General features: G+C 40.9%; 3 protein-coding genes and 1 long non-coding RNA gene across 6 annotated transcripts in view; 1 reads left to right on the top strand and 3 right to left on the bottom strand.

Annotated features, from left to right (window-relative positions):
• Positions 1-5: 5 nt before the first annotated feature.
• Positions 6-4,639, bottom strand: LOC124072585 (zinc finger MYM-type protein 1-like). Its single transcript, XM_046414080.1, has 4 exons — positions 4,338-4,639; positions 3,228-3,269; positions 3,013-3,081; positions 6-2,913 (listed from the first exon to the last, which is right to left on the bottom strand). The coding sequence occupies exon 4, from the start codon at positions 2,678-2,680 to the stop codon at positions 776-778; it is 1,905 nt and encodes a 634-aa protein (XP_046270036.1). The 5' UTR covers positions 2,681-2,913; positions 3,013-3,081; positions 3,228-3,269; positions 4,338-4,639; the 3' UTR covers positions 6-775.
• Positions 4,640-4,835: 196 nt separating this feature from the next.
• Positions 4,836-7,577, bottom strand: LOC124072588 (trafficking protein particle complex subunit 5-like). Its single transcript, XM_046414085.1, has 3 exons — positions 7,454-7,577; positions 6,337-6,609; positions 4,836-6,262 (listed from the first exon to the last, which is right to left on the bottom strand). Exons 2-3 carry the CDS (start codon positions 6,604-6,606, stop codon positions 5,966-5,968), a joined length of 567 nt encoding a protein of 188 aa, XP_046270041.1. The 5' UTR covers positions 6,607-6,609; positions 7,454-7,577; the 3' UTR covers positions 4,836-5,965.
• Positions 6,969-12,608, top strand: pglyrp6 (peptidoglycan recognition protein 6). Of its 2 annotated transcripts, XM_046414084.1 has the most exons (6): positions 6,969-8,423; positions 8,867-9,160; positions 10,451-11,266; positions 11,401-11,611; positions 11,718-12,012; positions 12,440-12,608. In XM_046414084.1, the coding sequence occupies exons 2-6, from the start codon at positions 9,094-9,096 to the stop codon at positions 12,452-12,454; spliced, it is 1,404 nt and encodes a 467-aa protein (XP_046270040.1). In that variant the 5' UTR covers positions 6,969-8,423; positions 8,867-9,093; the 3' UTR covers positions 12,455-12,608. The 2 variants fall into 2 exon arrangements, with proteins under 2 accessions (XP_046270040.1, XP_046270039.1); XM_046414083.1 differs by lacking the exon at positions 6,969-8,423 and having other exon boundaries at positions 8,659-9,160.
• LOC124072589 overlaps positions 11,048-12,921 on the bottom strand; it is a 3,264-nt gene continuing 1,390 nt past the window's right edge. Inside the window, exons 2-4 of one of the 2 annotated variants that reach the window (XR_006845546.1) lie at positions 11,684-11,928; positions 11,466-11,590; positions 11,048-11,185 (exon numbers count right to left, since the gene is read on the bottom strand). This is a non-coding gene — a long non-coding RNA (uncharacterized LOC124072589). Of the gene's footprint in view, positions 11,222-11,465; positions 11,591-11,683; positions 11,929-12,921 lie in introns of both variants that reach the window. The other variant, XR_006845545.1, reaches the window with a different exon arrangement.

Here is a 12,921-nt window from a genome sequence, read left to right as displayed (position 1 = left end):
AGGGGCGGAGCCAGAATTTTTTACATGGGGTGGCCAAAGGGTGGCCAGGGCAATCGAAGGGGTGGCCATGCTGTGACCAATTAAGGCGGGGGGGTCCGGGGGTCCTCCCCCGTAAAAATTTTAAATTAGCTAGTTTTGATTTCCTATATTCTGGTGTATTTGGTGGCCTATCTGGTGCCATGTAGTATTCATTCAATTAGGTCCAACTCATGAACAAAATCCAAGAAAATCCAAGGTAAGAAATCAATGTATTCATTTATTATATGTAGCATAAGCATATAGATACTTTCTACAATAAAAGGAAAATACATGTATACTGAACTCATACCACATGTTAACACTTTCTACATGTTATTGTCCATCATATGTACTGTTGAAACTAAATCTCTTGAGTTCTGAGCTCTTGTTTGAGATAGACTTTAAGTGAAATTGTAACATACTTATTTAACATAAAGGTGCTTTCTGCAGTAAAAAGAAAATACATGTATACTGAACTCATACATATACCACATGTTTCTACATTTATACTGAACTCATACATATACAGTACCACATCTTTCTACATGTTGAGATGTTTTTCATTACATGTACAGTACAAACTACATCTCTGAGTTACAAGCTATTGTTTGGGATATTCTAAGAGAGTCCATGAGAGGTGGTGTGTGTGTGTGTGTGTGAGTCAGAGAGAGTGAGAATATGTTGCAAGTAGGTGAGGTGTAGTACATGAGTTGTGTATGTGAGACAGATGATGTGTGTTGCATATATATGTATATATTTAAAGTTGTATTCTGCGGCTGGTGTGAGAAAAATGATTCACAAACTCATCCAAGTTTAGGGAGTTTGATCGTCTAGACTCCACATTGAGTACACCCAAGTTGTTCAATCTTTGGTCACCCATCGTTGACCTCAAGTATGTTTTAATGAGTTTAAGTGCAGAAAAACTTCTTTCACAAGAAGCTGTGCTCACTGGGAGGGTGACTGCAATTTTGTACAACCTAAATAGTTCATGAAAAATTTCGCTATTAGGCTCCAGCAATTTCGTCATATCAAGTATGCTTGAAGGCATTTCAATGCCTGCTTGGACTTTTCTGTCCAGTATGCGCTTAAACTGATGTAGTTCATGTGTCAAATCTTCTGCATTGCAGCCATAAAGTGCTGCAAATGGAAGCAGTGCTTCTTCATCAAAGAAGTGATTACTTTTGGGGTTTAAGGCTTCAATTCCATGCATTACAGTACAACTTGGCTTTGAAAACCTCCGCTCAATCTCATTTAGCATTACATCTATTATTTGGTAAAAGATGCCAATTCTGAAAGTGTCCACGTTTTTCTCAGAACGCCCACCGACAGTGGACGTTACATGTGCATGGTCCAGCCTTTGACTAAGCAAAGTTCTTCTCTTCATGGGTTCTATGTCAATGTTGCATGCTTGTGCCATAGCAATCACAGTTCTCCATAACCCCTCAAAGTATTCTTCACTTCTAAAGCTTTTAAGGGTGTCTACTAGTGCCTCCACCAGAGAGACTACTGCACCGAGATCAAGATTTTTGCACTGAAGTGCATCCGAAAGGCATTTCGCCTCTCCAAAAAGTTTGCAAATTGTGACCAGAAGCGCAACAAACTGTATATCTATCAAGGCCAGCAGACTACGCGCCTCAATAGATCGGTCCCCACTTTCACTGGCTTCTAGTTCTTCAAGAATGCAGATAATGGCTGGGAGCCTATCAAGAATAGTTTGGCACGCTTTTTGTCTACAGGCCCAGCGTGTGTCACTCAATTTTTGCAATTCCCTTGGTGGCGTCCCTTCAAACAATCGTTTCTGCATATTCAGCCACTTTGGGTGAACGTATGACCCTGACATGAAGTTATACAATTTTTGCACGACAGTAAAGAAATTGTCAACTTCCGGAATAATTTTAACAGTGTCCACAAGCACTAGGTTTAAACAATGGGCGTTACAATGGACATAAAAGGCTTTATTTGCCAACTCCTTCAGCCGAGCCTGAACACCACTGTTTTTGCCACGCATAACCGACGCACCATCATACGCCTGCCCAACCAAATTTTCTCTGTATTCCAGGCCGTAGCGCTCAAGTATACTGACTATCCTTTTGGTCAATTCAGCAGCATCAAGCTGTTCCAAAGCCTCAAAATGCAAAAAGCTTTCTTTTATCTCCCCATTATAATAGTAGCGTAGTACAATTGACATCTGTTCTTTCTTTGCGATGTCTTTGGTCTCATCTGCTAAAAGGGCAAAAAACTGACTGTCCTTCACTTCCTTTATAATTGAGGAGCGCACCATTTCTGCTAATATATCTAGCACTTCATTTTGTATCTGATGTGAGGTGTATTTGGCATTGTGCATCCCACTCAGTTTCTTCTCAACTACTGGGTCGTGGTTTGCAAGAAGCTGCAAAATGGCCAAAAAGTTTCCTTGGTTATTATCCTCATCACTCTCTCTATGCCCTCGTTGAGCAATATTTTGCGTGGCAGTTAACAATAACACTTCAGCAACACTTTTTATATAATGGCGATTTTCCTTTACTAACTCTCCGACACAGTGTGATAGTGTATTTATCAGAGTTTCCTCCGGACCTTTTGTCTGGTAGTTACACCAAGCTAACATTGCATTAATATGCAACTGAGATTTGGCATGTGTAGCAAAGCCACTATCACAGTACATTGCTTTCTTCCAATTTTTATAGCCTTTGTCTGTGAAAGTAGTGTCTACGTTGGGAAGGCTAAAGTGCCTACAGGCGTAACAATAAACAGCGTCCTTGGACTGGGAGTATTCAATCCATGTGTACAGACCATACCACGAAGGACTGAAATTTCTTTGTCTTGCACCGAAGGCTGTTCTTGGGTACTCTTTCAGCTGGGGTTGGGTAGGTGGGTCTGATCTTGATCTGGATATGTCTAAAACAAGAAAAATAACCATAACCCATCATCTCACATGTCACCAAACATTTCCATATACATTATGTATTCTTGCACAGACATGAATGTGATTTATACCTGCAGGGGGCCCACTGAACCCAGGGTTGGTGTTCGGCTGCCTCGTCTGTTGGCATCGTCTGTTGGCATCTGTCAGTTTAACCACACAACATAAAATAATATTGGAACTTAGTGATGTCAAGTTTGTATAATACTCCTAGCAATGCTGCATGCAATCTGATCACTGATTGTAATGCTAAACAGTAATCAACAGTGGTGGTGGGGATACTGCTTACCTTGCGAAGTGCCTTGAGTGGGTTGTGTTACTGGATCAATGACTGAAATGCAACAGTTTACAGAAACAGAAAGTTTTAGTGATACAGTACACAGGTACATCAGATACACTGTGCATCATAACATAATGATGTCTGTAAAAAACATAAATCTACACACAACGTACAATGATGACCGTAAGTGTGTGGTACCTTGGGATCCATTTCCAAATGAAATCCTGCTGCTGTCTGACTTATCCTGCTCTGTTATCTCATCCTGCACATCCTCAACACTGTCCCCTTTGTCTCTGCTGGATGTCTGTCTGTCTGAATCTGTCTTCTCTGTATGACATGGGTACATCATATACACTATAACAGGTGAGGCCTGTAAAAAGCATAACTCTACACACAATATACGATGATAGCAGTGCTAGTGTGTGTGGTACCTTGGGATCCATTTCCAGATGAAATCCTGCTGCTGTCTGACTTATCCTGCTCTGTTATCTCATCCTGCACATCCTCAACACTGTCCCTTCTGTCTTTGATGCATGTCTGTTTACTACTAGTACACTGGCTGAAATAGTGTGTGATTTTTCTTTTCATGTTTCCTGACAGAAAAGAACATAAATGCATCAACCACATTGCTGCATAAGAGTTTAGCAAAAGGGATAACGTGTTGGTTGCATCTGACCATTCAATAAAAAAAAATTGCTGTGAGAGTTGTTTAGCCTAATGGCTGAGTGAGTACTGATGTGACATCTCGTCTCAAGTTAGACCAATGACTGAAAGTGACCACGTTCAAATTAAGCACACTGAGACGTTCGGGCACACCAGCACTTTTGGGCAGACACATTCATTCAAAACAGGGAGAACGGTCAAACTCGAGATGCTATCGCTAGTAACTTATGTGCAAGCTAACGTTACCGACGATTGTTAGCAGAAATACAACAATGGATCAATCAAAAATGGTTGTGACGTTATGCACAGTAGACTACAATTAATTTGTGAGCCTTTACCTACCCTAATCTACTAGCTAGATGTTTTTGACTGAGTTAGTTGTGAAAGGACTTTGTGAAAGCCACAGTTAGCAAAATGAGAAAATTTCATGTCCAAAAACATGGAGAAATAACTTACCTCCAAATCTCACGGCCCTGGTTCATGGGTAGGTTGTGTTGTCGGACTTGGACATGACTTCGACTGACTCCTCCACCAGTTGCTGCTACACGAGGCACGTTCGTTTCAGAGAGGTTGAGAAAACAGCTTGTGGGTGTTACAGCAAAATGGGTCCCACCGGGAAACAAATCAGCGGAACTAAAATCTCGCGGCCGGAACCAAAATTCTCCGAGACATATAATTTATTTTAAAATTATTCTCCGGCCGTGGGGTGGCCAAGGCGGGGCCAGGGCGTGGTCAGGGGTGGCCAGGGCCACCCCTGGCCCCCCCGTAACTCCGCCCATGCTGTAGACAGATCCAGGTCAAGAGTTCAACATTTCATGAAATGCTTATTTACTTTGATGAAGACAGTTAAACATGGCACATTCACATGTCTGTCCTGTAAATACGCTAACTGCCACTTAGCCTAGCTTAGCACAATGGCCGGAAATGATTACACAGCCCATTTAAAAATTAGAAACCATGTGTTTTGTTTATGCACTTTGTCATTTGTACAGATAAACTGTCGAGATATAACGTGTTAATTAGTGAGATTAAGAGGTGATGGTACACAAATTATTTTACCTTTGGACAGGGACAAGCTAATCGTTTCCCTGTTTCCAGTCTATATGCTAAGCTAACTGGCTGCTGTAGCTTCTTTAATACTCATCGAACGTGCGCCTTATTTTGGAAAGTAGCCCACAAATACGCATATTTCCCCAAAGTATCAAAATATTTTTCTAACAACAGGAAATGTGAGGTAAAATTTATATGTTGCTTTCAATTTTACCATGTAAACTCTACTGTTACTTCAAACTCCCACCCAAGTCTCATTCACCCCCTCGAACAATAATAAAATAATACAAATATAAGAACATTTTAAAAAATGAGAATATGACCTCATTATCATCAATGTTAACTACAGCCCTGATTATAAATTTATTTTATAGAGATGAGACATGCAGCTGGAGATGAACTGGAATGCAACTTTGAGAAATCATCTCATGAGTCTGGACCTTCTCTTGTAAAATGAAGTGTTTTGTATTGAGGTATTGTGACATCAAGTTTTACTAACATACAAATCAGGGATGCTCTAATTAGTTGGCCACCGGTTAGTGGCTTGTTTCACTTTCATCTTATGAGGCTTTGGCTGCACCTCACCATTACATTTGTTATCAAATAATCTGGTGATGATTTTTCATCTGTGTAAAAAACCTGTCAAGATCTCCTGGAGCCTAATTTAAGTAGTTATTTAATTTTTTATTTAATTTGAGAATGAATGTTGAAAGCAAAAAAAAAATACTGTGGTGAAAGTATTATCTAATCTTGACAAGAAAACTACAAATCAAAAGTGATCTTCTGTACACAATTTAGGGTCACTTTATGAGGTATAATAGGAGTGAGATGATCCACAAAAACTTGTAAGAATGAACCAACTAGCTGCATGTTTTCCTTCTCTAGACGTGGCTTAGTATGTTGCAGTCATCCATCCATAAAGTCACTTAGTTAACATACTGAAATTCAGTCAGGAACAAACACTAGCCAGTACCTGGTTGATTTATCTTCAACCTGTACTAATTAACATGAGCACCCACTTTCTGCAGTCTTCCTTATCTGCCATCCAAAGCCTTGTCCCTGGCTATGACTGACTCGTTAAACTTTATCATAAGCGTGGTGCCTTTGTGCCAGTGGGCGGTGACCTTGGCAGGGAAGCCACTGTGTGTAAGGATGGCCTCCACGATGCCTGCAGTGAAGGCAGCGCAGTTCAAGCTGCTGTTCTCCTTGGGCACAGAGATGTATGTATTGATAAGTGGCTCCTTTTCTATGATGTAATAAGTTTTATCATCATCGTTGGCCTGCTCCAGCTTGTCAGCCTCCTTTCCAAACAAAGACTTCCAGACGTTAACCTAAAGGAAAGAAAACTGTTACTGAAAAGTTACTCAACTCTAAAACCATCAACAGTATTTCATATTTCACTCACCTTGATGAAGAGCAGCATATTGAGTACTTTGGTCTCTCTCTTCCCGTTCTTTTCTCTCAGCACCAGCACGTCCAGCATGCTGGCTCCCACACTCTGGCCCATGTCTGCCAGGCGCGTCTGCAGCTCAGACACAGAGTACACACGGCTCTGACAGTACTGGACCATCTCTGAGAACAGGAGCGCAAAAGCACTCAGGCTGACTTCTGTCTTGGGTCGGGTTAGGGGTCTTTCCAGGATGTTGGATTTCCCTCGAGTGAATCGTGTGTCCATTTTCTGTAGGAGAGTGATGACCGTCCACAGCACAGATTAGTAACTAATGACATGCATATGAAGCTCAATATAAACTAGTTAGAGTCCTTAGCTAGCAGACAGACATTTTTTCTGCTGTTGAGAATTTTCAATGGAAACTACAACATAATCTCCAGCACATATACATGTATTGGCAGAAATATAAATCTATATCTATAGATATATCTATCTCTCTCTATATATATATATGTATGTATGTATAGAGAGAAAGATAGATAGATATATCTATCTATAGATATATCAACTATCAGCTATATCTATAGATATAGATAGATTATATATAGCACGGTTTCACGTATATGGCCAAAAGCAGTGATTCCCAACCATACAACCAGGGGTCCAGGCAAAATATATTTATATGTATGTACCAAATCACCATATTTACTTCCATTTATATGTCATTCATAATAAAAGGCACGAAACGGCATCACAACAATCTCATTTTCACGCAGCTCTCACCACTGCGAGGTTTCTATTATTCCACTAAGGCAAAATGTGCGGTCACTTTTAATCGATTGGATAGTCAGTTCTCCCTACATCACACTGGGCGGGTCCTTCACATGACAAATACAAATGAAGTCTTCTATCAACCTTTAACCAACACACGGTTTGAGCCTTTCAAACCCAACAATCAGCTGATTACCTCTAGCTGTTAGCTCTCCTGCCACAGATGCTAGCTAGGACTTCCTGGTAAGATACCAGCATACGAGCCCTTTCATACAAGTCTTATAAACACAAATACATAATAAAATACATTGTAATCTATTAACCCGATTTCTGTAAACGAAGTGTTTGAAGATTAACAAACCTTGCTGGAAAGAGCTCAACTCCTGTCCAGTTTTCGTCTTCCTCCTCCTTCGCCTTTCGATTGCAAGCGAGTTACAACCAACACTTAAACTGCACACCGCCACCTGCTGTATCGGAGCATATTTATTTCTTCAGCTAGTGACCAGCTCCATGCATGGCCCGTACGTGTCACCTACAATAGTCTTCGTATTGTTCGTGTAATCGTCCTATCTACATTGTATTTGTTTTTATATCTCTACTTAATTTAATAGTTTATTTGACAAAGTGCCTATCCTAAAATAAATATCAATAAAGCCACGTATTTTATGCAATCAGTATACACCACATAATAAATATGTAGTACAGTGCACATTTGCTGATGAATAATGCAAAATTCTGACAGTGTGATATTTGCCACCTCAGCAAATCGGAGACTATCGATTGCATGTGACACGCATTACTGACGAGTTTCTCTTCAACTTCTCTTCAACGTATTTTCTCATACAAAACCCACAAGTATTTCCTGTACTGGCAGCAGCCCTGTGAGTAAGAAGACGTCATCATATGTAACATCTTTTGTTTCCAAATAAATTCCATTTAAATACATTTTTTTATAGCAAGCATTGTGACTTGTCAGGATAGGAGAAGGTGAAACTTGTGATAATGTTACAATAATCTTAATGGTGGTTCAGTTCCAGCAATCAGTGCAATGCAACAGTTATTAGTTGCACCTGTACCTGACGAGTCAAAATGTGTATTCACTTTTAGTTTCTATTCTCTCCCTAGTCATGTGTGCCCCACCTTCAAAAAATGTTTACCTTTTTATTTTGAACTCATGAACTCTCCCTTGTTGTAAAGATTTTTATTATTACAGGTTACAGTAATTACTGATTTATATCTTTGAACTTTGCCTACATCCCAGAACTTCTGCAATATGTTTTCCAGTTAGCAGATCAACATCCACTTTCTGTTCTTGTCCTCATATGCTTGCTGTAAGTACAAATCTGTGTCTTTTGATTTCAACATTTAATGTACTTTAATGTACGCATGTAGCTGCATTTCTTTTCAACAGTGTCAGAGTGCACTTACCTCATGTAAAATCAGTACTGAATAAATGAGAGTGCAGATATGTTTCTGTCACACAGCACACACACGATTCATGTTTCTGGAACTTCCTCAGTTTTGCACCATGACTTTTTGTGTTTTCTGAGAGTGAACGAAAACATGCCTATTGCCTCAGAGAGGACTGCCAATGATTTGTACAGTAGTGAAGAGTTTGCTTCTGGTTGATTTTATTCCCAGAAAGTTTGTTTCATAAGCACCAACCCCATTAATTACCACAGAAAAAAAAAACGACTGAGCTTTATTACAGAACTAGAGAATTTCTCGAGAATGCCCAGTCGCGTCACGTCGATGCTGTGTGTGCTGTACACAGGAAGACCTCGAGAGGTGAGGACAAAACGACTCTACACATCACAGGTGTTATTTTCCCACATTGCTTAGGCGGCCACGCCAACAGATTGAACGCAGGCGTATCTACAGTATGTCCACAACTGTTACACAACCACCCACTTACTCTGCATGTGAACGTCTACAAACGAGAGTGAGGCAACAAGGTAAGAAACATTTGAAGCTTGGAGCTGAAGGTGTCCAGGTCTCAGGATGGGGAGAGGCTGCTGGAAACAAATCCTAGTCCTTGTGGTGGTCTTTGCCAGCATGGGCGCTGAAGGTAATGTCCTTTATTTTATTTCCACCACTTCTGTGAGATATGCTGGATGTAAGGGAAATACAAGTATTCAGATCAAGATTATCTGGAGTGACAGAAACTGTACAGACTTGAGTTCATTTATGTTTTTTCTGTCTGACTACTAGTCAGATAAAAAATTTAGATCAGATTCTTTAGAACTGTGTTTAAAAATTTCATTCTTTCAGGGAATAATTTTTGTTGAGCAAAACACTTACCTTTTGTCCATGTATGACCTCATTTAGGCTCATACATCATCTACAGCTGCAATTTCAGCACATAAATCTGAGCCCTGTGTAAACAAAGCCTCTGTGGGCCCTCATTTACTCTTTTAATAAATCAATTTTCACGCCTGTATGAAAAACATGCATCTATAGAAGTTCTAATCAGTAACAAACTGTTAAAACACATTTAAGGAAGTCTGCACAATCTGAAACATCAGCATGTTTTAGCCCTCTTTTTTCAGTGTGCTAGAATTATATGAGACACTTCACCATAATAGAACATTATTTCTGTCATAGACTCCATTTTGACCCAAGCATAAAGCCAAAGGTTTAATCTCCCAGAATATGAACTGGTATGAACTTTGAACTATTCTGATAGTCTTTTAAGTCATTTTATGATGCAAAAATGTTCCAGCTCCGTAAACATGAGGTTTTGCTTCATTTTTAAGAATGTCGAGGTTCAGACTAAACAAGCATTGTAAAAGTGTTACTTTGTTAAATCAGCAGAATTATCCATAATTCTCACTATGGATAAGTCAACTACAACAGTAAAACCCTACTTATACATTAATGCATGTCATAACACTCAAAAGATATGAACAGTCACAGGGGACATTTTACTGCGCTGAATATTTGTACTTTTAATACCTGAAGTACCTTTTTCCTGATCATAATTACAGGCTTTTACCTATGGGTGTTAAAACATACATATATAGTGTAAACATCTAAATACTAGTCCGAATATAAAAACTGAAACCCAGGATTGGTAGCTGCTGTCACTCTCAAACTGACTGACTTGTGTCAATACAGGAAGTAGAGTAAAAACTCAGCAAATCACTTTATAACTTCAACATGTGAGACATTCTCAGGTGATGTTGATGATGTGGATGTGCTGTTCATTCACTCTCTCAAACTAAAGCCAGGGCTGCTTCATTTATCTGCAAGTTAATTGAAGCTAATTAGCTACATTAACTGTCACTAATAATGTTGCTGCAACGAGTACTTAGCTGGCAGACAAAGACATTTACACATTTTTTGTTCTTGCCTCCAGCTTCGTTTTCCTGGCACATGGATGACTTCATCAAGGCTGTGAAGCAGGTGGAAGACGGGGACCCTGGGTCAGGGCCAGTAGCTGTGTTGAAGAGGCTCCGCAGGGCAGCTGGCCTTAATGATACATTCATTCAGTACTTCCTTGGTGACGCTGACTCTGGTGGTCCTCAAGTGGACGCTGACCTCTCACTTTACATTAGAAAGGCTGTACAACACAGGGTGACTGAAGATGCTAAAGAGGAAGGTGTGGTCCTGACTTCTGATGGCACAACTGTTGCCCTCATGCCGCTCCTCCTGGGCATCGAGGCTGGTTTCCTCTCCAAGTCAAGGGGGCGTACTCAGGGCCTGTACCAGCTCACCTTGGCCAAAGACATTTCGTTCAGACACAGCTCCACTCTCACCCAGTTTCTGGGACCTGACGGCTGCTGGGACAGCGTGACCTCTCCTCAAGTCTTCACCCTCTTGGACAGCCCGTCTCTGCTCACCACCGCTCAGCTCAATGGAGGCATGGATGGTGTGATTCTAGGGATGGAGGCCAAATCCAAAGATTCTCTCAAGCTCAGCAGTCTGCTGACAGAGTACTACTGCCACCAGCTGGACAGCAAAGGAATGGACTCCGCCCCACGCCTCATCAGTCGACGTCGCAGGGAGAACTTCAGAGGACTAGTCAGCACTCCGGTGCTGACCAGACAGGTGATGAAATCAGAGAAGCTGCAGCGGAGACTGACAGGGCGCTCTAAAATGAATGTGAAGGAGAAGAAGCAGCTGATGGCTGTGGTTAAAGAAGGAATGAGAGAGTTTGTCCATAAGTACATGGGTGAGCATGACACTCTAATTGCCACTAATTGTTGTCTTTCAAACTGAGAATCATCCATTATTTACTATGATCAATTTAATCCATATATATCATATTCTAACCAGCCCAGGTCTCTCATTATTAATCTGTTTCAGACTGCCCACCCATCGTGCCTCGCTGTATGTGGGGAGCAAAGCCATATAGAGGAACCCCCACCAACCTTTCTCTTCCTCTCTCCTTCATGTTCATCCACCACACTCACACACCGGGCCAGCCCTGTCTGACCTTCGAGCAGTGCTCTGCAGACATGCGCTCCATGCAGCGTTTCCATCAGGAGGACCGAGGCTGGGATGACATAGGATACAGGTAAAAGCAGTCAGGTTTCATGTCTTTTGCACATGTCAAATATACAGTGCAGATGTGGAATTTTGCACCTACTTTACAATGTCTAAAATACTCTGCCCCCCCAAAGCTTCGTTGCAGGCTCTGACGGGTACATCTACGAGGGCCGAAGCTGGCACTGGCAAGGAGCCCACACCCTGGGACACAACTCTGTGGGCTACGGTGTTTCCTTCATTGGAGACTACATGGTCAGTCTGCCCTCCCAGCATTCCATGACGCTAGTGAGAGATCAGCTGGCATCCTGCGCTGTTGGTGGAGGGCGACTGGTAGCCAACTTCACCCTGCAGGGGCACAGACAGGTGGTGAAAACTGCCTGTCCAGGAGACGCTCTTTACAATGAGATCAGAGGCTGGGAACACTTTGGGGTATGTACATATGAGTATTAACATACATCAACAGGAGTTATATGGGCGCAAACGACATGAGTGAGCCGCTCATCTGATAGGAAACAAAGGTTATGAATATCTAGAACTGCTGCAGCCTGCAATTGCTCTTAAAGCCCTGACTGCATTGGTATAGCAGAATAAGGAGGTTTAAGGCAGACAGTGAAGGACATAAGTCCTTTTGTCATTAGGGTGCGGTATCCCTCCTTATGCCTTTTAATCCTCCTTTATGGACAAGTCTAGACAGCGAGGGCAAGTCTAACGATTGCGAGAACACATTGGTATTTGTAGATGCACTGATTTGAATGAGCAAATCAAAGAGTTTGATGGGAAAAAAATGTTCAGGATCACTTCTGACTTGCTGCATTGCATTGCATGCATATTTTATATTTAATTTCTTTCCTTTCAGGAGGTCAAGAAATGAAAATGATCTGCTCATCAAGAGGAAACGCTTTGGATAAACCAAAACTTAACACAATAAATATTTGTCTTATTCTTACGTTCTGATTGTTTCCGTTTTCTTTTGAACATTAAGACGTATGTTGCATGACATTATGTGAGATTACGGTGAAAAGCAGTAGTCATCATTTCATATTCAATGTACTTACATTTATTTGACAGCTTTAGTTATTAGACATGAATTTACATACAAAGTATAAACGTATTTAAAATACAATGATTTATTAGATTAGACTTTGCAGAAATATACATCATAGCTAAGTTTGAATCAGCTTTAAAACGGTGCTAAGACGTTCAGTGCCCTTCAGTGTTATTCACTACATCCAAACTCTTCCCACACAGTTTTCACATATCAGTTAACTTCAGAAACTAACCTTGGTGGTTTACAATTTAAATTTGTGAAAAATCATTAACTCAGTCTTGTGGGACAAT

The sequence above is a fragment of the Scatophagus argus genome, chromosome 16, assembly GCF_020382885.2.
Source record: "Scatophagus argus isolate fScaArg1 chromosome 16, fScaArg1.pri, whole genome shotgun sequence".
In the NCBI taxonomy this organism is placed as follows: Eukaryota; Metazoa; Chordata; class Actinopteri; family Scatophagidae; genus Scatophagus; species Scatophagus argus.
The sequence above is the reverse complement of the archived record's forward strand: the minus strand, read 5'-3'. Positions and strand labels throughout refer to the sequence as shown.